The sequence below is a fragment of the Clinocottus analis genome, unplaced genomic scaffold (assembly GCF_023055335.1).
Source record: "Clinocottus analis isolate CAN_PGR_092001 unplaced genomic scaffold, fCliAna1.0.p SCAF_23, whole genome shotgun sequence".
NCBI classification, from domain to species: Eukaryota; Metazoa; Chordata; class Actinopteri; order Perciformes; family Cottidae; genus Clinocottus; species Clinocottus analis.
The window spans coordinates 7605740-7633710 of NW_027175965.1; the positions used below are offsets into that span (position 1 = coordinate 7605740).

At 40.9% G+C, this 27971-nt stretch overlaps 1 protein-coding gene across 7 annotated transcripts; it reads left to right on the top strand.

Annotated features, from left to right (window-relative positions):
• Nucleotides 1-27965, top strand: csnk1g2b (casein kinase 1, gamma 2b). 7 transcript variants are annotated; one of them, XM_068589581.1, is made up of 12 exons: nt 1-182; nt 3055-3856; nt 14891-14960; nt 20574-20722; nt 20969-21203; nt 21783-21868; nt 23770-23854; nt 23951-24099; nt 24348-24431; nt 25747-25848; nt 26820-26926; nt 27618-27965. In XM_068589581.1, exons 2-12 carry the CDS (start codon nt 3629-3631, stop codon nt 27670-27672), a joined length of 1350 nt encoding a protein of 449 aa, XP_068445682.1. In that variant the 5' UTR covers nt 1-182; nt 3055-3628; the 3' UTR covers nt 27673-27965. The 7 variants fall into 7 exon arrangements, with proteins under 7 accessions (XP_068445682.1, XP_068445687.1, XP_068445688.1 ...); XM_068589586.1 differs by having other exon boundaries at nt 23954-24099; XM_068589582.1 differs by lacking the exon at nt 1-182 and adding an exon at nt 237-315.
• Nucleotides 27966-27971: the final 6 nt, after the last annotated feature.

Consider the following 27971-nt stretch of genomic DNA (forward strand, 5'->3'; position numbering starts at 1 on the left):
CCAGCGTATCACAATGTGAGCCGGCGTGACGCGGTACCTGCCCGGGTATCGGCGGCGGAGAGAGGCTTAAAGAGACAACAGCAAAATCATAGCAACTTGAGGGCAAGAGAAACGCAATGAGAAAGATAACCACAAACGAAGAACCATGACTTCGACTGCGTTTCGATAGCTGACATTTAAAGGTAACACGCTTTCCTCTGGCGATAGAAATGTTTCCGTAACTGTTGTTTTTCAGACACTGTCCCGCCGGACGTTCACGGTAATCGCTCGCGTGCTAGCGTTAGCTCGCTAAATAGCTAGCTAGTGAGCTAAACGGTAAGGGATCCCAGGCAGCCTTTGCTATGTCGTTGGTTGTTCAGGATTTAGGAGTTGCCCAGCAATGGTCAGGTTGTGGCTGTAGCTAGAATTTAAACTCCTAAAACGATACTTTTAAGTGACACAACGACCACTTCCATCACATCGGTGACATTAAGTAGCTAATCACAACGTCGCTTGGGACGTTATTTCCAGGTTATTAAGCATTTACTAACTAACCAGGTTATGTTGCACAGGGGATGACGATCAATGAATCGTTTATGTTCTGTCCAGGTTACCGGTTGGTTATATAGCGTGTGTCCTTCTGGCACAGTGTTGTGAACAGATTATCTGACGTTACATCGTGTCTTTCATCGGGCGTCGGGCCAAGAGGAACGGTGTTTTTGGTCGGCGCTAGCTAGGTTAGCTGATAACTGCTATGTGGCATTTACATTTAGCGTTAGCGTAAGCGTTAAGATTCACTTATAACGTTACTCTATATCGATTTACCTAGTTAGTGGTGTTATAGCCTCATCTAGAAAACAGCAGGCCAGGCTTAAACTGGCCGCGGTTGAAGATATGAAGCCAACTTGAGCTCGCTAACTAACGCCAAGATAGCTTAAGAGTATCTGGCCTTGTCCGCCGAACCAGACGGCTAACTAACGTCAGTAACGTTCACTCTGGGCTTTCTGACGCTGGTCGACGCGGTTTGCCTGTAATGGTGATTTTGTTATTGTCTTTTTGTAAAACAAACGTCGTGCAATCCAAGGGAGGACCTGGGTACTTTGAGCCAACCGTTCTCGTTAGCGTTAAATAACCACTGATTACTAAGCCAGTTAACTGTGTTAGCCATTAGCCCGCATTAATGCGAGTTCGAAAAGACAGATATATCTTTTACCTCAGGAAAAGAACAGTTGTCAATCTTGTCCAGGTGGCAGTGTTCATTGGCGATTTGTCGAGTTTTTTCTGTTGGTAGTATTCACACGAATGAGGATTTAAAATAGTCTTGTCGTGTTATTTCTTGCTAACTTAATTGAATAGACGACAACATTAACTGTCGTTAGGTTTCGGTGAGGTATCGTTGAGTTTTTTTGTCAATGTATTGCATGTACCTCTTCCCTTAAACATTGGACTATATGACTACTCAGTTTTTTTCAAACAACTTGGTAGCTTAAGTTATATAAAACAGTTGACATGAAAAACAATACACAACTTCCTCAAATGACAGTCTAGACATGTGGGCCAAGATGGCCCAAAAGTTGCCCTAGGCAGTAACTTATTTAGATCTTTTCTGTATTCTTGGGACTTCTCTGTCCTTTCTTTATATGCAGCATTATCATATGTGTTTTTTTTTAAAGAGTGGGCAATGAAGTGCTTGTTATAGTGCACATTACCATTTCAGTAGTTGTTGTGATCATTTTACTTTGCTCTTACCCACTTTGTTTATTGTGCTTCCAAATCTTGTGGCCATGCAGGCTAGTTTCTTCTCATTTCCCACAGTAAGTATCGCCATGCAGCATGCCAGAAGGAAGACGGTGTAATGATTGATTGCATACCTGGCTTACAAATGTGTTCCTTTTCTTGGGCGTGCTAAATGCATTAATGAAAGAGTACAGACACTCAACATTTTCATTAGATTGTCATTGTTTATTAAATCTCAGACTATAGCTTGTTTCATTTTAATATAACCATGTCTTCCTCAAAACACTATCCCTCCAATTGTTTGTGCAATACACTTTCTGTACAACAGATTACTATTATTAATATTTTATATTCAATAATGCTCGCTTATCAGCATACTTTTGTCTAATAATACTGTAGTTTACCCCTTTTGATGGCTAGTTCTTAGACTGCCAGTTACAGCTGAACTAGCTGTACTATAGGCCATATCCACATCGCCCAATATTATGCTTCCAATGATGCAAATGTTATGATGAGACAAAACATTACAGCAGTCATTGATCCGTTTAAGTGCCTTTCCATAGGAAAGAGTAGCTGCCAATTACGAGTGCCTGCATTACCTGCTCTCTGGACGGAGTCGTCCGCATGTGATTGTTGGCAAAAAGCAGCACAGAGATGGTCTAGGTATATCACCAATGAAAACGGAAATGATGGTTGTGATTAACGTTTGTTTCTCGAACGGTGTATGTTAAAGTGTAGGGCATAGTCTTGTAGCTTGTCTTAAAAAATCCTAAAAACTTAGCTCATTAGTGTTTCGACAACATTAGATACATGAGCCATGGGTAAAACATCTTTGTGATATACAACTTTTCTGGAGGCTCTTTTTTTGTGTTTTTTTTAAAAGAATAGTTTAATTGTAAAAAGATTTTTTTTCTCTCATGCCTGAGGTCCACTTTGGAATATTTCCGCTCACATTGATTGCTTTATTCAATTTGCCTTGCGCAGGTCTGGAGCAAGATCTCATTTCAGCTGTAGTGAGGAACAGTCCCAGTAGACATAATTTGATCTTCAAGTAAAAGGTTAAAGTTTTATTCTGAAAATGTTAATATCTTCATCAATCATTACCATGAAGTGTTATGAAAACTGATAATTAATTAAAAATAATACAAAAATCCAAAGTCCAAGATAAAATCTATTCTCATATCATGATATCGATACAATATTGATATATTTCCCAGTTATATTTAATAGAAAACAAGATATTAAAATTATTAATGACTGAGTTCATTTGTGACTGATGATCCATGTTGTTGCACATACAGAACATTGACTGATTTCTGTCTGTTTTTGTTTTTTCAGATATCCAGCCAACATCAAACCTACATCGGTTACCAGTCTTTCTCATCGCGGTTTTCTTTGACTCTGGGTTGCCACCTCGGATGCAGCCCTGCAGCATGGAGAATGTTCACTGTGTCACTGAAGGCTGACCAGAAGGAATGAGGAACTTCAGGAGATGTTCCAAAGTGGCCTTGTGGATGCAGTAGCTGGGTTTCAGAGTGCTTTTTTATGACTAGTATTGTATGTGTGTCTGTGGGCACATACTCGCACAACCTGCCGATTCTTCAGGCACGGACAAGCTACTCTGAGACTGTAGCTGGAGAAAACCCAAGATTGGAGCCCCTCTAGTAAACAAGAAACGCGAAGTAAAAAAGGGAAGCACTCTCCAGAAGAGCTCTCGGATTGACAGACGGGGCACTTCAGCTCATTTAAGTGTCTTCTGAACAATTGCACATTTTAACAGCAACACCTTTCCTCTGTCCTGAGATTTTGTCTCCCTACCCCTCCTTAAAGAGGCCTCTGTTATTGTCGTTGGAGTTTCTATGGTTTGCATGGCTGGAGAATAACCGTGGAGAGGCCAGGGTATCACAAGCTTATGGATTTTGATAAGAGAGGGGGCAAGGGAGAGACAGAGGAAGGGAAAAAGATGTCTAAGACAGCAGGCAGCAGGACTGGACATGGGGGCCGGAGTTCGGGGACCAATTCTGGAGTACTTATGGTTGGCCCAAACTTCCGTGTGGGGAAAAAAATTGGCTGCGGGAACTTTGGAGAGCTGCGGTTGGGAAAAAATCTCTATACGAACGAATATGTGGCCATCAAATTGGTAAGTTCATCCTCGGAGATGGTAAAGTAACACAGAAGAAATGAACTCACAATTTAATATATGCTCCATCACTGTTCTGGTTTATCTCCAATATCAACCCATATCCAATGTGAAGAATCCTACTGACCTGTTGTTACTTTAGCCGTTAATATTATGTATTTAAATGTTCAGCAGACTCTCCTAGTGTAGTTTACTCTTTGACCTAAGAAGGTCAAACACAGGAAGTAAATGGCAACTGTCACCCACTTCCTCCTCCCACAGGTTGGCTCCATGTACTGTTAATGAGTCAACCATTCTCTGCTTGTTTATCAAAGTGGTAAATACTAGATTGGATAACATCTTAAACCATATCTTGACTGTTGTATCTCTTTCACTGGACAAGCAAGTGGAAATTGTATTTTTCAGCTAAACCTTCTTTTAGTTCCCCCCTTTTTCAGAGCCACTGGTTATGTAGTATTTAGAGTGAGAAATTACATAAACTATCGAGGCCTGTTGGTTTTCTGAATGTTAGATTCCAGGCCAGGTCGTGACTGCTCAACCATTTCCCCCGCACATCAACTTTTCTCTTCCTCCTTCTTTGCTATAAATGTTTTGCCGCTTGTAGCGCTTTGATCACTGCCAGATATTTCTCGCTCTCTTGCCCTGCCTTAATAAAAGTAAGGCATATCTCAGACTCCAGTTAAGTAATCATACTGGAGCTGATTGGTGGGCTTGGCATCATCCCAACCACATCGTATCTCCCAGCAAGGTTATTATCTCTGAATGGGCATCCACTGAAGGCTTTGCTAACCACAAAGAAGGCAGAGGTTAGCAAACAGCTGTAATTGCAGTTTGCCTCTCTAAAATCTGTAGTTGTGCTGGCTGCCTCTTCCCCGTTGCCTGTGAACCCTCCCATCTGTTTGGGTATTTTTATCTCCATGGTGTCCGGCTATATCTGGATCTGGCATTAGGGCATAACATTGCGCTATGTATCTTGTAGCCTACTGGACGCAGTGTGTATTTGAATGTATAAAAGTGAGAATAGGAAATAATCTAATGGTGTCAGCGAGCAAGAAAAGTGCTCGTGTTTTGTTCCTGCACTCTTCCTGGTGGACCAACGCTAAAAACGACCCTGCTATGAGCATTAGCTAACATGCTTGACATGAAGAGTTTCTGCTCACTTATAAATTGAATCTAAAATAATTGTTGGCAAAGTATAGGACACAAACACAGGAAAGTATCTCACCCTCCATAGATGCATATTTAATGTGATTCTCAGGTCCAATTCAAGAGAGACAATGGTGCAGTTGAGGTTATTTATGAAGTGTGTCGTACAGTTTGATAGAATGAAGAAAGTATTAAAACGGTAGTGATTATTCATGTATAAAAGGAAGTATTCTAGAGATAATTTCTCATCTTTGTTTGCCGCTTTGGCCAATCCTAATATTAGGGCTGCAACTAAACCTTTGAATGAATCTAATTATATGATTTGGATAATAATTCTCTATTTATTTTTATTATTTCCATTAATTGGCATCCCTTAATCTGTAGGGGAAAAAAACATTTTGACACTTTTATATGTACTTTGACCAACATTTGAATACTTACTTAATAAGGAAGCTACAGAATTATATAAAATCCTAAAAAACAAAAAATAATAATTGACCTGCCTTTTATCATAGCCTACACTTCTTCCAATATCCCCCTTGTCATTAATAGCAAGTCAATTCTTAACTGGACTCTGCAAACTTCTTAGGAAGTATGTCAATGATTCCTTTGTGGCTGGTCGAGTGAAGCTTTGAGCCACCAGGAAACCAATAAGGAAACTTTGATAAGATAGAAAAGTGTGATTTGTTATCTGGCTGGTTAAAACTAGTTTAATCTCTCTCCTTTGTTGCTACTTTATACGATGTAACCTCTGCTGGACAGCACATATTGATTACTAGTGTTGAGCTGGTGCCTTTATGTGCTAAGTGTCCAACTTGTCGAGTAGAGCATGTGGGTGGTGCCTGCCTGCACCTGGGACAAAGGTGAATGCCGGTGTCGCCCTGCTCCGTCATGTGACGGAAGAGATAGAGATGTGTGGCAGGACCGTGCACAAGATCCTCTGTCAGTGGATCTGGAACTGCTGTGAATGCTGCTGCAAAAAGCAAGAGAGAAGGGGGAAAACTGTGGCGTGCTGAAAGGTCTTCTTTGTTAGCAGGCCTTGTCGAGACACAGTGCTTCAGTCTTTGGTTCAGCTGGATGCTTTCTCACACGGACAAACGCTTATGTGATGGAGGCAGGACCATATAGCTACTGCTGTATGTACACTGCAGGCTTTACTCCCAATGGGAGACCCCAGTGTCTTAAAGAAACAGCAGCATTTCATATCTGCTTTCTGTGGAGGCTTAATGTAGAAGCTAGCCACTATCACCACCACTACACTCCCCTGGCATGGTGACATAACTGTTCACTGAGAAAATGACCATCTAATCCTCTTTTTCCCTGAAACGTTGATCTCATCTCTGTATTATACTATTTTTATTATAATGGCTTTGCTATTTGAATGCCCCCCTTCTCTATCCTCTCCCCCTTTCAGGGTACTTTATTATCAAGGTAATGAGCCCTTTGCTAACCCCCATCATTGTGTTAGCCCTGGGCACACCTATATAATCCATTCTTTGGCCTCAGAAATCCAATTGAATGGGGTTTCAATCGGTTTCCACCACTTCACTCTGCAAACAGTTGAAGTTGCCAACTTTACAGCTTGTATTTTATTATAGCCCAAATGCATGCAGTTGGTCTTTGACAGATAGGAGGTGCCTGTGAGAGATACTACCAGCACAGCTGGCATCATCAGCAATAAACCAATTGGAGGCCTCTTTGTTTGGACAAACACTTTTGACAATGACAAGTGTCTGTAATATCATCCCCATATGGGAGTAGTGTAATAAGTGAATGTTAGTGTTGGGAGTTATTGTACAAAATGCGCCTCCCATAACTAAGAGAGAGGGAGCGATATTGTAGTAACCATATAGGGAAACAAACACAGTAAACAGAGACCTTCTGTGCATTGTGTGCTCGCCAAGTACATACAGGGCAGTCCTTTACCCGATGTATGTGTGATTGTTCAGCACACAGCTGGATTTCAGACTTGAAAATGACATTTTTCCTTTGCCATCAAAAAATACAATGGCCAGTGAACTCGGCTGAAATGACAAGTGTTGCCTGTGGACTTTAACAGCTGAGGCTAATTAAGGTTAATTCCACGATTTGGCTAAATCACAAAATGTAACACATGGCTGTTGTCTGACTGTTAAAGACCAGATAAAGAAACAACACTGCTATTTTGGTGTTCAAATTGTGTTTTCCAAGGAAAGGATCTAGCCTGTGCATCGTGTAATTTAGACAACCTAATTCGCTGGCTTTGTAGTCTAATGTTAATAAATAAAACATAAAAATGACTGGAATCTTAGCTTAATCTAAAGGTGCAAAGATGAGAACACAGACAAATTATCACCTAACGCTGTAGTTCCCCTCAGCTTTACAGTTTGTTTTAGCATCTTTCAGCTCATTGTCTTGGTTTACCCTACTGCAAGTTTACTGTTAGATTCAGGCTCACTGATCTCATCAGTGTTGTTTCCAGTTGCACCAGACCGCTGTTTCAAAAGATGACAAGAACGACTATAAGGAGAGTAAAAGATGGCTGGCCAGGTATCTGATACCAATTGATTGTTGATATAGCTGCATGTCTCCTGGATATGAAGATTGGCAGACATGTTAGCCATAACAATGTTTTGAGGCAGTGATGTCAGTTTGTTGTGGAGTACTGCTCCCAATGATGCTATAAGTTTTTCATACATGTTGTGTATAGTGTGTGTATAGGCGAAATTGGAAAGTGTCGGGCCGACTTTTTATTTTCTCTAGCTGATGCAGAGGCACAAGAGTAAGGTTGTTAATGTTAGTGAAGCCACTCACTGTGCCGGTCAGTCTTGATACTCTGAAGGAAATCTGAGATGTTGTACTGAACTCTCCTGTTTGCCTCCCACTGAAGCCTGATAAGCAAGAGCTGAATTTTTAAGGCACAAAAGCTCCATTAGCATGTTTGGCTGGAATTAAAGTGACATTTTGACGATTTACGTTCTTCCATACCCACTCAGGAGCATTTTGGGCAGGCTACATGAATATATCCTTTGATGTCACCAGCATGTAAAAGCCTACCTTCAGTCAACTTGCTAATCCTCTAATGAATCAGTCGCCAGCAGCAACACAGTACATTCATACAGACACACTTTTGCTTAGTATCAGCCACAAAACCTGCACAGGAAAGTAAATGTTACTGACTTCAGAGTAGCAACAACAACAGATATATGTAGACAAACATTAGTGCAAATTGTGACGGCACACAAAATAGAGACAAAACAAAAACAAAACAAAAAAAAGAGACTAAGCCGGAAACATCCACATCAGATTAATTGTGTCAATTGTCGACATTATTACAGCATAGCACCCTGATTCTACAAAGCAACATATTTTGGACGACTACAATTTTGTTGGAAATGCAGTTAATGCCTTCTGTAAAGTTTGGTATCAAGATAGAGCGGCGGCCATTTGGTTTTGTCAATGATGATCTCACAGGCCTATACTCATGACAGCTTTAGTTTCTTCACCAAGTGAAACTGATACTCCGTTGGTCAGGTAACCAACTGAACTACTAATGCTTTCACTTTTTTGGCCAAAACTAAGATACTATGTTTATAAAAAATCATATATTGTGCTCAGAAATTTGAATGTGATCATCACAATGCCTAAAAATGAGCACTTTATTGTTTAATTTAAAACCCAATAAACAATGTTAACTGCACATGGAGATCTCAAACAACAAAAACAACTCTCTGTCTTTACTTTATGACAAATCCCTAACTGTGTCAGGACTCAATAGAAAACATTTGTATTGGGTACAACAAGCTCAAAGTTAAACAAATGAAGATGTACACAAAACAATGTGTTAAACTGATGCCACGCCTCACTCCTGTGTATATAATGACAAAGGAGACTTGCCTCTTGGGTTCACATGAGTGGAACTTCCCCTACCTGTTTACATCTCTGGCAACTACACATGCTGCTAAAGCGCCAGATTCAACAAAAACCCTGATATATTTCTCCAACTTGGCACATGAAGTGGCCCTGTGTCAAAGGTCACAGTTACCCCACTCCATTCAACTTCTCCAGAACATTCAATTGATGTCTAATTCTGTCTGATTTCAACCAGTGCTAGATTAGCGCTCTGCATTTTGGGAGGCAGCTGATGGCTCCATCTGGCTGCGTTAAATCTGAGCTGAAACGGGAGAAGTGCTGGACGGCGGCCGGCTGTTGCTCTCTGACACCACTCGCTCCTTAACACCACCTCCCAACCAAAGACACCTGATCATAAAGGCTGCATGAATGGAGAAACACACACACACACACACACACACACACACACACACACACACACACACACACACACACACACACACACACACACCTATATCCTCTCCATTTGTCCTAGCTTTACAGTTAGCATCATTACTACCCCTGTGAAGGCTGCTGAGTAAAGAGGCACTATTTAGACATTTGAATTGCTCTGTGTAAAATGAGGGGAGTCGCATTGTCAGTTGCATATTGTGAATTGGTTTACAGGGTGTCAGGCAAAGGTCAGGCTCTATTCTGGGCCTCATGCATAATGCTGGGTTTGTTCCCCTGAATATGGCACAGATAGGCATACATATGCGCACGTTGAATGTCAGATTGGCATGACACATGATAAATAACACAGATGTGTCTTTGTGTGTTACATGACATCATGGCAGCTGTCTGTTTCACCAAATGTAGTGTATTATTTGCGGGTCCCTTTTTCTTTCATCACAACATGGCATCATGTGTCTAGTCAGTAAGAATGTATGATATCAATCATGTTTACAATGTTGGCATTTTGGAGAGAATTATAGAGAATATGCAGCACAAGGTGTAAAGACTGGTTTATTGTTACATATCTGTTATTTGCTGCCCTCCCACCCCTTTTCATTTGGTGGTGATTACTCCATCCTGTCACAGAGGTCAATTCTGATCTTTCTCAGCTGTGTTGGAGCAGAGATCAGATTTAGCCCAGATGACATCATATGCAGAGTTGGTTAATCCCGGGAAGAGGACTTTGTGTGGTGCTGATGGCTTGCTCCATCCAAGGCTACAGAGGCTACCACATGCTGAAATACAGAGACTACCACCTAATCCGTCATGACATAATCATATGTTTATACGCGCTTCAAGTGTTTTATTCTAAGTGAGCTCCTTGAAATGGCATGTGTCATTCCATCTCTCACCCATCCCAGGATGTTGTAATTACAGGATTTGATCCCCCTCGGGAAGCATTTGCTGCTAGCGCTGATATCGACAAATCTGTAAGCTTTTTAGCTTTGAGCAGCACCAGCAGCTAGTATAAGTCACTTACCACTATTTATATGCTTAAGTCCATCATCCATGCAGTCATCGTCATGATTTGACTGAGAAGTTTGCAGATGAAGGCTGAAGAATGATGCTATCTGATTGTTGTGGTCCTACATTGTTGAGTTTGGTATAACAATGGCAGAAACCACAGTTCTGGTAGCATGCCGTCTGATTTGAGTATACATTAACAGTATTAACTCTAAAATGCAATGCAACCAAAACCTAACCTGCAGGCACACAAGATGAGTTTATTTTCAAGTTTGTATTCAACTTGTTAAACAATCGCATCATTTGATGGGTATGACGCAATAGTGATTAGATTGATAATATCTTAGCTTTGAGTAATTTATCAAGTAAGCAAGCAAGCAATGAAGAAAGGTAATTCATTGGTTCTAGCATTTCTCAAATGTAAGGGTTTTCTTTATAATGGTAATCTGAATATCTTAGGGGTTTTAGATTGTTGGCAGGACGTGACAAAATGTCACTGAGTTCTGGGAACTTGTGATAGGAATTTGTTTCTATTTTCTGGCATTTTATTTACAAGGCAATTAATGGAGAAGATGATCATGATGATACTACTCCATAAAGAAACAATCAGTTGCACTGCTAATGTCCAAACTTCAATTCAACATAATGCTAAAGACTACTGAGATGGCATTGGAAAAGAAAGTCTGAGTCTTTTTAAAGACAGATGTATGGCCACACATGTAACACAAAATGTATGTTTCAGTCATTGAAATGTCCGACCGGGCAAAAGCCTCAACAGCCACAAATCAGAAAAGGTCCATTTCACAGAGAGGATACAGCTGGACCGCATGATTGCAACAGAATCTATCACCATGTCTGTGGCAGTCACAAGAGAGTATATCAAGATATATTACTGTATTGATCGTCTGTTCTATTGGCTAGTGCCATGGCACTACCTGTGGGGAGACTGTGTCTCAGTGGCAGAGCAGGGTCGTCCTTCAATTAGACGATTGGTGGTTCGATCCCCGGCTCCGCTCGTCTATGTCGATGTGTCCTTGGGCAAGACACTTAATCCTTAATTGTTCCTGTGAATGATGACATGTAGGGTTGCAGTGCTTTGAGTGATTGGATGACTAGAAAAGCGCAATAGAAATATAGTAATTATATCATCTTGGTTCTGGTCTCACGCAGAGACCATTTTGATTGTATATGCATTGAACCGAGATGCACAGAAACACACACAGCTGCAGTGTGAGACAGCTGAGGCGGAGAGGTTACTGTAGCAGCAGGTGAGACAGGGAAGTACCCTTCTGGCCTGCGGGTCAGCTGCCCCAGACACAGTCTAGCGCACATGACTAAACGCTGCTCACTGCGTAACCTTACCGTTAACCAAAACTCTAGTAATCCAAATACCAAAGATAATGGGTGAAATTGTTTTAGCTATATGCTTTGGAGAAATTAGTTATTGGTGTTATGACCAAAAATAAATAAGATGTTCAATATAGCACATTATTTGGGGCACAATGGGGCCTTTTTATATAGGTTTAAGGTGGCTTATTCTACACTAAGGAGTACATGGATTATACATATTTAATTAATAATATCAGAAAGCTTTAATTACTATGTAGAGGTTTTTACATTTTTTTTTTCCCCTCCTTTTTTTAAATCATAAAATTTGCCTTAACATCAATAAGGTAGACATGACTATGTCGATAGTTGTGAAACTGATAACTGGTCTGTTGTAGAAAAGTGTAGTGTTGGTAGGATGTTGAGATAGCAGTTTCACTGAAGTACTTTTGACCCAGTGTTTTAATCATTGATCCTCTCCTTCTTGACAGGACCACGTCCTTGTACAGGTGGATATTTATTGCATTTGTAATGGTGCGCCAACACTCTGTCAGACGATGTCTGACCCTTTTTGGCTTTGCTGTTTCACTGCCACTATTGACGGCCTTGAATTCAACGATTGCAATCGCACTCTGTATTCTTTTAATTATTTTTTTTAATACCAAAGAAATCTTTCAAACAGACACGGCTCTTCTCTAGAACAAAAGTTCTTGTAGAGAATCTTTATCACTTTCTTCAACCTCCATCTATCTTTTCTCTTCTGTGCAGGAGCGCCGCAGCCTCTCTCAGCTGTTAACAGACTGTTTTGTGGCTAGCTAGCAGCTCTAAAGCTACCCAACATGGCATTCGGCGGTCTAAATTTGGAAATGTACAATTATCAATTTGACGAATTGTTTGTGTCACAACTTGTTGTGTGCCATGGTGTTTTACCCTGTCAAAGAGAGTTAATTGCGGGTTATTAATTCTAGTGTTAGAACACGGTTAATACGGATCCCCTCTCTATACACTCACAGGTCTACCCAGTCGTAGCGCTCCTCACGGCTGTGGTGCTATATGAAAAATATAAATTGCACAGGAAATTGAAACCAGTATACCGGATGAAACGTTACACCTCCCTGCATTAGCCCCAATACATTCCCTTTTACAAAAGTGCTTCTGTGGGTGCTGCCCTGCCATTTCCCGGGAGCATGTCTGCACTGGCAGCAGATCAAAGATTATTTGATATGAGCTGGGGCTGTGAAAAATCCTTGTCATATATGCAATGATGTTACATCAGACATTTGCAGCTTGGTCCTGGTCATTTGCACAGCCATAGCTTAGCCCATCTGCTACGAATAGAGATGACTCTTAAGTACGTAAAGCTGCCATAAGCCTCTGTTTCCCATTGTAAGCTGTTTTAAAGGGTCCTGTGGTTTGGCGCCATCTGCTTTGAGTCATTATTTATATATTTTATATTTTCTTTTCCTCTCCTCATTGGCATGGCCTGACTTGTGGGTGACATGCTCGGTGTCCTTGTTCATGTGGGAGGTGGATGACGCTTCAGCAGTTCCCCGCTCCGCCTCCCAGACTAGTCACGTGTCTTCATCCCACAGGCCTGCACTCCTCTCTATTGCCTCCTGTCTTCTACTTTCAATTTCTAGCCCCCAGCATGCACAGCGGCTGCTTCTCTTGCACTTTTGCTTGTTGGCATCATATTGCAGCAGGAAGCTGTGATACCTTTGTTATTCCGAACAGATAATGGAAAAACAAATGTGTAATCTTTGTACATGTTAGCATCATTTGAAAACATGAGAATGCATCTGGTCTCTGAGTTTGCATACAAAACTGGGTATTAACATTAGCCAATCAGGTGTTTGATATTGACACAGATACAGACAGAGATGTTGGAATAGAAAGCAGCACAGAATCTGCCTTCACCTCGAAACATCGAAATATCTCTGCCCAGCATCCAGAGTGGATCATGCTGTAAGAATAAACGTAGAAGCCCTTTGGATTTTTTTTCCACAATCAGGAATATTAAATATATAAACAGTCTATATTAGGGATATTATGGCAAACAGTAAAGCAAAGTTGGTTAATAACTAAACCATCTTTTGATTGATCCCTGATGTAAAACCGCAGAACACATCCCTTACAACTGAGACTGGTTATTGCAAAAGGATAGAACAGAAAGTTCCTTATTGTGTTGAACACGGCTCATATTTTGTGTGTGCACGCCTACGTGTTAGGAGGGCACCAAAAGAGAAATGCTTCTGATTTAATAAATGCCTAATGGAGTGAATGTGGGAGCTTAATAGCTTTCAGCTTTTAGTTTATATAATTTGAAATAGAAGTGCTTTGGAATTAAATGCACATGGAAAATATATAATCTCACTTCAAGCACCTCTTGAGAAGTTGCGAGTCTATATACATTTTACGACATTTTCATAAATGTATATATAAAAAATTATAAGGTCTTACAATAGCCATACATGTTATGTATGACTATTTTCGTATTGTTGGGCATATCAGAACTGACTATCAATTTGACAACCAAGATAATGTACACCTTTGGACTCGCGTAAAGCCAGTGTGGCTGGAAGTGTGTAAAAAGGGGGACTGCCTACTGCTATTGGGGACAAGGGCTTTAAACGGGCTGTAGCACAGCCATTGAAGATTAAGGAAAGGAATTAAGTTGGATGTGTGTTTGTTCTACCCTTTTCACGTTTGTCTATAATGCCCTTGTCATCATAAGAGTGGGGTTAATCAGATTACATTTTAGGTTGTAAAGCTGGAGCTAGCGATATAATGAACAATATGTCCCAGTGGGTTGATTATCTGCCATGTCATCACAAAAGCCGGCTGTTCACCAGCTGGAATTGCTCTTTATCCTCTCCTATCCCACAAGTCTGACGTGAGATTGAATTTAAGTTATATTAGGCATTGAAATGAGTACAACATTATACTGTAGGTATTTAAGTTAATTGCAGACCAAGATTATCCCATTTATGTGTATGTAAGGTTGTCCCGCTCACACTTTCTTGTGCTTTTGTGATGTTGTAGTGAGTCTATGATTTCCCTTCACTGTGTGAAATGTTTCAAAATGACTTTACAAATTAGTTTTTTTGTTGTAACAAATACACAATGCTCTGTTTTTATCCATAGAGAATAATTCCCAATGCGGGGTTACCTGAGCCAAGCAACCCTCATTTTAGAGAAAGAATATTGACATGTCTGATTTATTAAATGTTTAACACTCGCCTTTCTTTCTTTTTTCCCTCTTTTCTCTTTTAGGAACCTATAAAGTCCAGAGCACCACAGCTCCATTTGGAGTATAGATTTTACAAACAGTTGGGGAATTCAGGTAAGAGAGATGCCGTCTGTAGATTACTCGTCTCTGATAGACAGCACCATAATGATGAGTTATTGAAGTGAATGGGCCTTTTCAGACCGAATGGGCAGGAAGAGAAAACCCAGACTTTATTTTCAGAAACAGACACACAATTATGTACAGCTGGATAAACACTTAGTGATTGAGATATTAAAGGCAATGCAATTATTATCATAATGTGATTGTTATTTAGTTAGCAACCACTAAGAGGAAAACAAAAGAGGACAAAGATTGAATTCTGAATGTTCACACTCTAAATTTGGAGCTAAATATGTTGATTTTACTCAGCTGAATGGATTTATTACTACTGGTATTGCCACTAGTATTTAGCTTATATGGATAATATAGATGTTGTGCTGTAATGTAACAAATGTGATCATATCTTAGTATATATACTGACTTGTATTGAGTGAAAAGGTTTTTCATTTTCAGCATTCATTCAGTAAAATGTTCCTTTTCATATGAAGTTTGCCGGCATGGTGTGGATGGAAAGCAAAATAGAAAGGAAATTATGCATTTTTGAAATGTGGCATAGGGGAAATAGACATACGGAAACGACTTCAACAGCTTCCATATTACTTTGGGCTAAATTTCACAGCATGTGTCTTCCCAGATCTGTGAAAGCCAAAGGCTGCTATGAAAGCCTGCTTCCTTTTCTTCTAATCCCACCTCTCCAGTACCCAGCATTGTTCCTCTCCTCCAGCTCTGCTCAGAACATGTTGATGTGCTGTGATGCATAGCTGTGGCTCCAGGGCAGCAGCTCTTATCATCTAGTCTGGCTGGTCCGATAGTTACAGAGGGTCAAAGAGAAGGCGGAGTCAGATGGTTGGAAGGGACTCTGTTTTCTTTAACAGCAGTTTTCGGAAAGGCTCACTTGTCATGTTTCTGGAAGTGTGTGTTAACGCATGTGTTAATTTTATTGGCTCTCAACTCTTATGCTCGGTCTCTAATTCAACATATGCAAACTTGTCCCCACTACTTAGTCAAACTGATGAGAGGAAAAAGTATATTCGGTGTATGCAATCTTCCACAACGCACCTTCATTTCCACTCAGTTCTTTTTTTGTCTCTTCGCTCAGACAAAGTTCTTTTTATAATGTATTTTAAATGCAAGACCGAACCCAATTACTACTTTATTGCATAATTTAGTGTAAAGAAGGCTAACTACCATCAAATTCTGCTAGAACTGCTCCCATTATTTATTTATTTATTTTAAATGCAAGATAAAAAACTGAAGAGCAATGACTGTAGGAAGTACAGAGGGACCAGGGGACAGGTGTGCAGACTGACTGACCACTGCTCAGTGTAGCATGGACAGAGAAGCAGAGCCGGTAGTTGAAGCCAACCAACCATAAGAAGCTACTGTCAGGCTCTCCGTTTCTCCGCTGGAAAGACTTGTGGAGTCTTGACAGTCAATCGAAGCACGTTTATGCTCCTTTGAGAGAAAGATAATGCTGTCGCTGGGCAAGAGGCTCTACCATGAGTGACTGTCAATAGCTGTAGCTATACTGTTTCTTGTGGTTCAAGTCACTGTTGGTAAGCCCTGAATAACTTTTTACGCTCCTAATATAGCACAGTTGCTTCATTGGTTGTGTTCTCTGCCACTACAGAACAAATCCCATTCATGTACAACTTAATGTTTTGCTGCAGGCTTGCTAAAGCTAGTGCAACCATCAGCAACGTGTGAGAGGCAAAGCAAGGAACATGGTTAGCCAGTGTAGCCAGTATGTGTTGACCCTGTGTTGATTGCAGGGAAACACTCTAACTTAACGAAAGAGTGTGAATTATTTTTTCCCTTTATAATCAGTCATTCTGGTCTGCTAGCAAATGTTACCTGATGCATGCCATTGCCCACACATAGATAAACTCACCACTTGATGGTATTTGCCTCATAATAGAGTAGGATTCCTCTGGTCCAGGCTCGTTGTCTCTCTCTGCCTTTGGTTGTTGACTCTGGCACATGAAACACATCTTGACCTTCCCTTCTTCCATTGAGACCTCTACTGGCCTTCAGCCGTACTCTTATTGTATGAAGTCTGAGGTTGTGCAACATGAGGAACAAAATATTTCTCGCCCTGACACACAACTAGACGACACGCAATCTGCGTAGTAAGCTGGCTAACAGGCTAGTGTGATGTCGGCTACGAATTTCCAAATGCCCACTGAACATTATTACACTATTGCTTTACAGAAGTAAAAAGCTAATACTTTATCATTACCTGTTCAACAAACATAAAACCTGTAGACGAGCAATATTTCTGTGTGCTCTGTCAGCAGTGTCCCATCCACCGCCTCTGTTTTTACACAAACACTTGAATTGTGACAAACAAACTCTCTGTAATAGAGGTCAATCGACAAACTATTGTCATCAGTGGAACTGGGCTCCGATGGTTGCAACGGGCTGTCCAGTCTCCACCATTCATGCAGGTTTTACATCATCGTTTTATATAGAGGCTATATGTACAAATAATGACGTCCTCTTCTGTGGAAAATATCTGTGTACAGATTGGTTGATGGTTGAATATAGTGACAAAAAAAATGTTTTTACTTCTCTCTTAAATAAGAGAACTCTCACTTTTTTATGCTTATGGCTGTTGGCTTGCATTGGCTGTATTGAGTTTAATCTTCACTAAGTCAAAATTTATTTAGCAAACGTGTTTCCATAATCTGTTTAATACATCAATTTTTTTCTTGACAAAAGCAAAGAACACTTCAAAGTGAGCATATGTTTTGTTTTGTTTTGTTTTTTTCAATTGAGGAAGCATTTACATATAAGAAATTAAATGTGTGCAGATTAGTGATATATCCATATTAGGTTACACACTGTAACACAACGTAGCCATGCTTCTACCATACAGCGGTCCGGTCTCCAGCTGACTGGCAACTCTGTGATGATATGACAGAAAGGCTCACTTGACTGTTTAGCATGGGAGGAGTCAAGGCGATAGATTAAATCTACTTATGTTGTCAACTTTGCTAAATGGGGACATGTGACCCTGTTAGTCCTGGTCAACCCAAGAGCCTCAAATATGTCACAGCACGGACGACTCAGCACTTAACGCCCAGGAGGAGCTTATCTGCACACTGTTAATTCTCTTCTGTCCTGAACAGATCCCACCAGTTGGAAGTTGGTCTTCCCAGTTCAAAAAATACAAAAATGGGATTGTGTGCAAGTCTTAATCTCCTCGGCTTAAGAGTTTGTGGCCTTCGTCACGTATCGCTGTTGTCAGGGGAATGGCTGCAGAGAGGTTGCACAGTTTTTATGGAACCAACTATCATTTAACGGTAGTTCACAGGCCGATTAGCTCATGCAGTCATAGATGCGTGATTGCATGGATTTTACTGTAATTTGTGTTGCAATAGGTTTCTTCCTGAAGAATGTTTCTGTGACGGTTATCCACATGCCTATGGATATTCAAGAGCCCCATCATGGCTTTTCTGGCTTGATATGCTGTGACAGTGTCCATATTGATGATATTAAATCATTTAAATCATGGATTTGTATGGATGCCATGTAGAACAATTTCACAGATAAAATTAAGTTACTGTACCATGAAGCAATTTGTGAAAATATTTCATGATAATAGTTACTATTTTTGTTCATTAAAGGAGCAATATCCCCTCTTCTCTAGCCCTCTCTCTCCTCTTTGGCCATTAACTCTGACATTTTATTGTAGGGCAACATTGTCTTCAGCTGACATAATGCAGCCTTCTCTCGCTGTGTAGCCTGAGAAGGTCTGTTTGTAGATACAATGGGTTGGATTGTCTTAAATTGTCAAGACAGTGGGGTTCAGATTATTGTTGAACTCGGTTTGCAAAGAAAGCTAGACCATATTCCATAAAGCTGAACACATTTGGATGTGTTTCTTGATAAAACTTTAAAGAATATAACATAACTGAGTCAGTTTTCTTATTGTGTATAATTGAAACAAGCCAACTGCTGAAATTGTTAGGCTAAAATATTGTTGCCTGTTCAAGATGATGGTTGGCATGGACGCTTCATCATTGTTGACTTGCTCACGGTTTCCTGTTAAAGAAAAGGTGTTGCAGAGAGTAATTTTATATATATTAAAGTATATATTAAAGTTCAGACAAATCACCTGTGCTTTGGGCATTTTCCACCAGCTTACAACTGCGGTAAAACACCAATCTTTTCTTGCATCCACCAGCAGTAGATTAAAATACACTGTGTGCTTTTCCTTTTGTGATGACGGTGTTTTGAATGCCCTCTAGATTTGGGCCAAGCGCTGATGAGTCAGCCCTTCCAGTGATCTCTTGTCACGGCCTCATCTGTCTTTGGCTTTATTAACTGGGAGAGCGTAGAGACTAAAGGGCAGGCAGGTGTGTGCTTGTGTACGTCAGGTCATGTGCGTGCGTGTACACACGTGCGTGTGGTCACCCTGATGAAGTGATGTTGAGGGGCAGATCAGGGAAACTCAATTGGAAACTCTGTCCCATGGCTCACAGCTGACACCCAATCCAAACTGAATTCCTATTCTTAACTCATTCATCTCTGTCACACATTCATTTTTCTTACAGACGAGTACATTACAAATGTGCTTGCTCATTCTCTCAATCCCTTTCCCATTTTTAATCCATATCTTAATCCCACTGACTCTCTTCATCTGTTTGTCTGCTGTTGGAGCAGCACCAATGTCTCATGGTTGGTTTGCTTTCAGGGAGATGGCTGGTATGTAGATACCGGGCATTTGGCACCAGAGCATGGTTCAAAGTTGTTTTTTTTTCTTCCAATGGCTTCCTGGTAATGCAATCAAATCGATCGCGAGGACTGTGAACCTGGAGGCCGTTGGTTTTGGTCTTAGGAGAAGTGTTGCGCTACAATCTTTCTCACCGTGGATTAGAAGTTGATGGATTCTCTGGCATTGACATTTCAGGAAAAAAACTTGTGGACATTTTTGCTCTAGGGCTGATAATATGAGGATAATATTCCAGATAAATTAGTCTGTTTTTTGTCTCTACGTTGCATTACGTATCTTTCTTTTCCAGTGAACTGTTGCATGTTATCAAAGGGTGATTGTGTAATTCAATGCTGGTTCCTCACAGGCCTCAATAGTTCACTTTGTTATGTAGCAGGCAGACATTAGGAAGCAGCAGCTTTAGGCCACTGGGAGTCTGCTTGTTTTGTTGTGGTTTTTAGTACCAAATGTTGCACCTAATTATTAATACATTTGATTTTACCGGTGATTTTCGGATGTGTTTTTTTTCCCAATTAGAAATTTGGCACGTATTGTTCCAACAAAAGGACATGGTGTAGTCGTGTTTCATCAAACCATGGTTTTCCCACTGTCCGTTTTGCCACATTATACTTTAGTAAAACATTGCAGAGTACTTAACTTAGTTAAGTTAAACATATTACGTAACAGTGCATTTGCAGTCGCATACACCTCTGCACCTTTATCTCTGAGCGACCTGACCCTGTGGTTGAATGGTTTCTGATGTCTTTTTTCACACAAAAATAAACATCTCGTCAGTGACGAAGAATAAGTGTCCATTGAAGAGAATGCAGCAATTATATTGTGATTCACATAAGTTCACTAACTTCATTTGTGTATTTGTGTCTCCACAGAGGGAATCCCTCAGGTGTACTACTTTGGCCCGTGCGGGAAATACAACGCCATGGTGCTGGAGCTGCTTGGGCCCAGTCTAGAGGACCTGTTTGACCTCTGTGACCGCACCTTTTCCCTCAAGACCGTCCTCATGATAGCCATACAGCTGGTAAGGCTGTGTACCGGGTGTAGATGAGTTGGCTTTTGCGATTTTAAGGTTAACACAAAAAAAAGTGAAACTTTGACTACATTATAAATGTATACTGGAGGGAACGCTAAGGTGCTCTATGCAAAATATTGTAGCATTAATCATACTACCATAGTTTTATTTTAACATTTTAATTATTTTCAACTCAAGCTGACAGTAACAATGTAATACAACTGGAATTAATTTCTGTGTTTATCGTTTGTCTAGATAACACGGATGGAGTACGTCCACACCAAGAGTCTGATATACAGAGACGTGAAGCCAGAAAACTTCCTGGTGGGGCGGCCAGGAAGCAAGAGGCAGCACACCATCCACATCATTGACTTTGGTCTGGCCAAAGAGTACATAGACCCCGAGACCAAAAAACACATCCCCTACCGGGAGCACAAGAGTCTGACTGGGACGGCACGCTACATGAGCATCAACACACACTTGGGAAAGGGTAAGGAAGTCTCTGGAGCAGGGCTGTGGCCCTACATATTTGAATAGATGAGCTTTTCCCTAATTTACATTCGGTTGAATGGTTAAAAGGTTTACAAATACCTCCCTAAGATTGTGACAGCATTTTAAACAAATGCCGTACACAGTTATTTGTTTCACCGTTGAAAGGTTACTGTAAGGTGCTTCTCAATTTCATCTGTCTTACATAAGACTTCCCTGATCTAATTTCTTGGGTCATGTTCCTCTTTATTCACATGGCTGTTTCAACATTATGGCAGCAGTGGGCAACCATTTACTTTGAGAGTCAACAATCTGCGTGTTTAAGTCACGGATTAGTTCTTTCCCGCTACATGTTCTAATCAGTGAGAGAGAACCTGCAGACTGTTTTCTTTCCATTTGCACAGGATTGCCGCCCTCCTCTGCCTAATCATAGCCTTTTCCTCTGTGTTTGGTTCATTTAAAGTCCTGGATAATTATTATGCTGCATGTCCTCCTGCTCATTGCCTGTGAAACTTGCCAGCTGGTTATACAATGACTGTATTTCTCAAAAGGTAACCTAATTTTATTCTGCCTCTTTCAGAGCAAAGCAGAAGGGATGATCTGGAGGCACTGGGTCACATGTTCATGTACTTCCTCCGAGGTAGCCTCCCCTGGCAGGGCCTTAAGGTACTTTAGCATATTGTTTGACATCATCCAAATACACAAACTGATTTATATCAGACTCTTGTAATCCTCTTCCTGCTTATATGTACCTTTTCCTGCTGCACTTGTCAATACACTATCTCCTTTATACCTACCATGACCTTAGGAACAGAGCGCCTATTGTTTACACCATGCTCTCACACTGGTGACATTTCAAGGTCTCCCCAGTGATGTATCTGTATTGTTTGTTGAACCTAAAAGACTCTCTGTGTCACTCAGACACAGAAACTATTGAGACCTCTGTGATTTTTTTAAATTTTTTTAATTTGCTGTTGTTTCACACAAACTTTATATACTTTGTGGTGGAGTGATGCACATTAATAAGGCAGGGCAGAGGCAACATTAAGCAAAGTAGTGTTCCTGTGCCAAGTCTGTTCTTTGATTAAACACTCAATATAAGGTAGATTGCTACGCCACAACCACTTGCCAACAAACTCCTGTACGTCAACAAATCCATATATTTGCAGCATTTTCTTTTTCTCACTTGTTTGTATATGAAAGATCTTGAAATATATTTCTATATTTTAGAACTCTTACTGCTTGTGTAAGAACAGCAGAGGGTGCAGCTCGTCCTACCAATCACCCCAAACCCACTGACCAGCATTTTAAACTTCCAAATTAAATCTGTCCTACAATCAGTAAAGAGACATTTTACTGATTTTTCTGCTCTGACATCCTAAATAGCTAATATTTGAGCAATTGGCCCACACATCTCTTGTCTTTGTTTTCATGACAGGTTTCATAAGTGCCAACAATCAAATCTATACAGCATGTGACAAAAAAAACAGACTCCTCCACATTTGTTTTGTTTTTGAACAATTTACTGATGAAAAATGTAAAGCATTAAGTAACAAAAGGCTTGATAACAGGTGCAAAGAGGGCAAGTAGTAGCTGCAGAGTTTCTGGGCTTTTTGCAGGCGTCCAAATCAAAGGTGTACATAAAAAAGACGAGAAGACACGACGCCTCATCTGAACATTTGCTATGTGGGAGGAAGCTCGTGGTAGATGAATGTGAGGGATGTATAAATGTGGAGGATGTCGGGTGGCTCGGGCCAAAACACGTTCTCGCCAACACACAACATGACAGTAAGCATTTAAATACAATGAAGTAGTAAAGGGACCGGATGTAGTGGAACAGTATTAAATTCAGAGTGACTGTGTAGAGCGGCGGGTTAAGAATTATCATCGCCAGACTGCTTATGAGTGGAAGCCGTTTTTCTGGTCTGATTAGTCCCGGTTGGTAGTCCATATTATTAAATTGAGCGTGAGAATCTTTTATGTATAGTTGAACATGTACATTCCTGTGGGGGAAGGGCGACCATTTTCAACGTATCAACCAGTATGAAGTGGGTCTTTTTATTGTCTTTTTATTGACACTGACACCCAGCAGATCAGAATGATCCTATCATTGGGGCTGGGGGGAAAAATTGATTATGCACAGTATCGATACACGGAAGCCAAGTTTCATGCTTTTATTTAATCAATTATAAACGTTTTGGTCCTAGCAAAATAAAATCCAGTTATTTTTTGTTGTCAAAATTTCCCTTTAGGACAATTTGTGGTTGAAAAAAATGTAATAAATCACATTATATTGTGATACTCAATGTATCGCGATAGTATCGTATCGGGACTTAAGTAGCGTGACGGTATTGTATCGTGGGACCTCGGGGTTGAGGATTGTACTGGTCTGAAGTACCATGTGTGTTATGACTCAACACCTAAGAATGAATAACCAGAGGATTTACATCTGTCTGCAACACAAGTGCCCAATATACATTTTGAATACCACACCTGTTAATTTACACTTCCCGCAGCGAAGTATTTGCTCAATCGTGTAATATGTATTTTTCCTGTGTCCTTTCTAGGCAGATACTTTGAAGGAGAGGTATCAGAAAATTGGAGACACCAAACGAGCGACACCCATTGAAGTGCTTTGTGAAAGCTTCCCTGGTCGGTAGAACTTCCCTTTTGTTTACTGTGTTATTTTGTTTTTGTTCCTCGTTCAACTAGACTTCAAATATAACGATATATTCTCTTTTGCTACAGAAGAGATGGCCACCTATCTGCGCTATGTGAGGAGGCTGGACTTCTTTGAGAAGCCTGATTATGACTACTTAAGGAAGCTCTTCACTGATCTGTTCGACAGGAACGGTTATGTCTTTGACTATGAATATGACTGGGTCGGCAAATCACTTGTGAGTGCCTCTCACCCAATCCACTCATCCTCCCGCTCCTTTCCCTCTAAAATCCTGTGATTGAACCGTGGAGTCTCGACTGCGGTTGCTTTTTGTTTTTATTTTTGCAAGCCCTCTTACTTAATATTGCTCACATTGTGGGTGCTGAATATTTTTTAGTTTTCTCTAAATTCAACATCAAAGTTTTACTCTTTACTACCTTGTTTAAATTGTCTTGATTTTGACTCTGTGCTCGTTGTTACCTGCAGCCCACACCGATAGGCCCCATCCCCAGTGACACGCCCCTGCAGCCCAGCAGCAGAGACAAAGCACAACAGCAGACCAAAAACCAGGTGAGGTCATCAGCAGTAAAAACACAACAAACACCACACCCACCCACCAATCTACTAACAAACTGACCGACGGAACAACCAGCCAACCCTGTCATTCAAGTTCTACTGCCAGGCGTCTATTGTTGTGCCCAAATAATCAACTTCCTGGAGAAAATGGCTTCTGTTCAGTTCCCTTTCTGGACTTTTGTACAGTTTGACTGCTCAAGGTCTCGTTCAGACAATAAGACTTGTACAACATTTATGCTTTACCATTAAACAATTCAACATACACAATCGTTAGGCAGGTTCTCATACTGCTGTAAAATAAAGCACCGTTTTCCGGCTTGAATTTATTCTTCACACCTTGTCACTCTAAGCTGCAGTCATTGCATGCACAAGTTGAAAATGCAAATTGCATTGTTCATACCGGTAATGACAAGCTATGTGCTTAGTGTATGACTAAGTGATTTTCCTTTTCCCCCTTCCTCCTCTCCTTTTGGCATGCTATCCGAGCCTTGTTTTCTTTTTGTTCAGTAGAGTGGTAATAATTCACGAGTTTAAGTCTTAAATAATTATGATATCCTTCCAATGGACTGAAATCATGGACCCAATCATGTTGTTTTACTTGACGAGTCTGACTCATTGTTTCCCGTAAAGCCAGACGGGGAGTGAATTTGATTTTATGATTGCCTTATTACAGTGGACTCCAACCTCTTTTTATTGTTCTCCATTCAACGTGATTGGCTTAGCAAAAACTTGCCACCTTTTTAAAGCTTGCAAAGCACCACCTCCAGTCCCATGTACGTTGCTCATGACTGTAAAAACCTGCAACATCCTGGTTAAAACAGTCGGCTGCATCAAAAAAAGTTAGTTCTGCAAATAAAAGCCCAATGTTTAATAAAAAGAATAGTCAAAAACGACTCTGAATAAGCTTCTGGATCAAATTTAAGTAATGCTCTTAAAACAGTAACATAGACAATTGACTGTTTTTCTGAAAACGCAGTCCATGTTGCGGTGACCAAGGCTGTTTTCTTTTACTCCTGCATGACTTTATTAGTGTGTTGATCTGTGCTTTGCATAACATGTTGCTTCCCTCTACTCCTCTATTAACATAGTTTGTCTTAACAAGCCTGCTTCTGCTTGGGAGATGTCTTCTATAATTTTTTGTATTTGTTTTCATTCACTCCCCCTCCTCCTTGTCCCTCCTCCAACCACACCTCTACCCTCACCCCCCCTCCCACCACATTGCCTCGCCCTCACCTCACAACCCTCCACCCCCTTCCCTTTCACCACTTCACGACCACCTGCCTCAACCCTTTTTGCTCTTTGCGTCAAGTCGCCTGAGCCCAAAGGAAGTGAGTCTCAGCCCACTCCAGTGACCAATAAGGAGACTCTGGGGTCGCACCTCACAGCTGAGCGGCTGGGGGGCTCTGTTCAGGTACTGCTGCTGCTGCTGCTGCTGCTATTGCTGCTGCTCTTGTGGTTCATGCATGACGCCACATAGTTCTGTGTGTGTGTGTCTGACACCCTCTCACACCGCTCTGTCTTGACTCTCTCTCTCTTTGTGTGTGTGTCTGCATCACTGTTTGAATCCCAGTGTTTCAGTGCTTTGACTGTTCTGCTTGCTCTCGCGGCTTCTTTCGCCTCATTGGCTGTGTATGCAGCTCAAGGAAGGGCCGTGCAAGACGACATCCAACAGCAGTCATGAAAAAAACACGTGAACTGATGGCGAGCTAGCTTGGTGTGCAGACAGACAGAAGGATAGAAAAATAGAAGCACCCAGCCCCCGTCGTAAATGTGGCCTAAATACGCCACCTAGTGTTGGCTAATAAATTGCAGCATTTAAAGGACAATTTCACCTTTTTTTAAAATCTGTCTTAAAACGGTATTCACATGCTCATATGTACAATTATACATCAATACAGACTTTGTTTTGCTTTTTCTCTTCCTGTTCAAATGCGCTAATGCTAGAGGAGATGGAAGGAAAAGATTTATATTCCTTGCTCTGCTAAAATGCAAATGTGACGCCTCAGCAGTCAGATTTTGTTGGATTACGTTTTTGATTTTCAGTATGTAATTCCTTCTTTATGTTTCCATCTACAGTTTCTGTGCAAAGGAGGGATAGCAACACAAAGAGGACATTTTGTACTTGAAATACACAACTACGGTTGTAGCAAACTCAAACTGCTAAAACCCTTATTTTAAATGTGACTATCAAATTTCTGTGACGTTGCTTCAGTTGAGGCATTCCAGATTATATGATGAACTACTACTACTTATCTGACAGGGCAGATAAACAGATAATTAAGGTTACATATTTATAAATAAACGTTCATCTCCACCCTGCAGTCAGCAGCTTAAACTGTACGTGTTCATGAGCGGCCTGCTGTCCTGTTTCTACTCGTGCAGGTGATGAGCTCAACGAATGGCGAGCTGAACACGGATGATCCTACAGCTGGACACTCCAACGCTCCCATCACCGCTCCCACCGAGGTTGAAGTGGCTGACGAAACCAAGTACGAAACAGCCGTCCAGATGCCCAAAAGACAGTGCTGCTTGCAGTTGGGCGGGGGTTTAAAAGCATTTTTAAATCCTAATTGAATCTTTAACTATTGCTATTTGCAAGTATAATTAATAACTACATTTGCATACATTCTAGAAAACCAGGTTACACAGATATTCTAACACCTTTACACACATTGGTTATTGTAAAATGTGCATACATGCAGCAGATGCATGAACAGATTCCCCCCAGACCATGGCTATACACGCTGGTTAAGCGTTGCTACGCTTAAGTCTGACTTTGGAAATATGAGCTTGCATCTTCCTCATCTCTCCTTTTGTAGTCTTTGTCAGGCACATGCATATGCATACTTGTAAAAAAAGCACATTAGAAACCTGGTTACCTGCATACAATGCCAAGAATCTGCTCTCTCCAGGAGTAATCTCACTGGGGGGAATTGGGTTTTGCTAATCCGCTAACCAAACTATGAAAAACCTTAATCTGGAGACCTGGTGAAAGCCAGCTGTGTGTATTCAAGTGGATGTAAACACACTATATGTTTTCAACATCGCTCTTTGCTAATAATGTGACTTTTGATCGGATCTAAAAATTTAACAATTATTATGGACAACCCTAACAAGCAGTCTGCTCGTTATTTTGAGTATTTTTCTCCTAAGTCGGATTGTTGCTTTGTTTTCCTGCAGGTGCTGTTGTTTCTTTAAAAGGAGAAAGAGGAAAGCCCTCCAGAGGCACAAGTGAAAGAAGAGAGTGGAGAGAACTTGAAACATTGTGGTCACTGTCAAGTTTTAAATGGAAGCAACTACACAGACCCACTGTCCCTTATCTCTTTCCAGTTTCCCCCCCTCACCTCTTTATCCCTCTCACCTTCTTCCCACTGTCACTCTGTACCTCACCCCCTCGCGCTCTCTCTTTCTCGTTCTCAGTGCTCCCCAGCTACCGGCGAGTTAAAGGAATGTTGCAGTTCTACTGACTCCACAACAGACTCTTGATTCCTTTATCGACAAAAAAAAAATAAACGTATCTGCATTACAGAGAGG

What these genes read in the sequence shown, in the direction of transcription:
- csnk1g2b (XM_068589581.1), top strand. Translation starts at nt 3,629, where the DNA reads ATGGATTTTGATAAGAGAGGGGGCAAGGGAGAGACAGAGGAAGGGAAA. An exon ending in TCATGATAGCCATACAGCTG is followed by an intron (nt 20,723 to 20,968) that starts GTAAGGCTGTGT and finishes TCGTTTGTCTAG; the next exon opens with ATAACACGGATGGAGTACGT. An exon ending in TCCCCTGGCAGGGCCTTAAG is followed by an intron (nt 21,869 to 23,769) that starts GTACTTTAGCAT and finishes TGTCCTTTCTAG; the next exon opens with GCAGATACTTTGAAGGAGAG.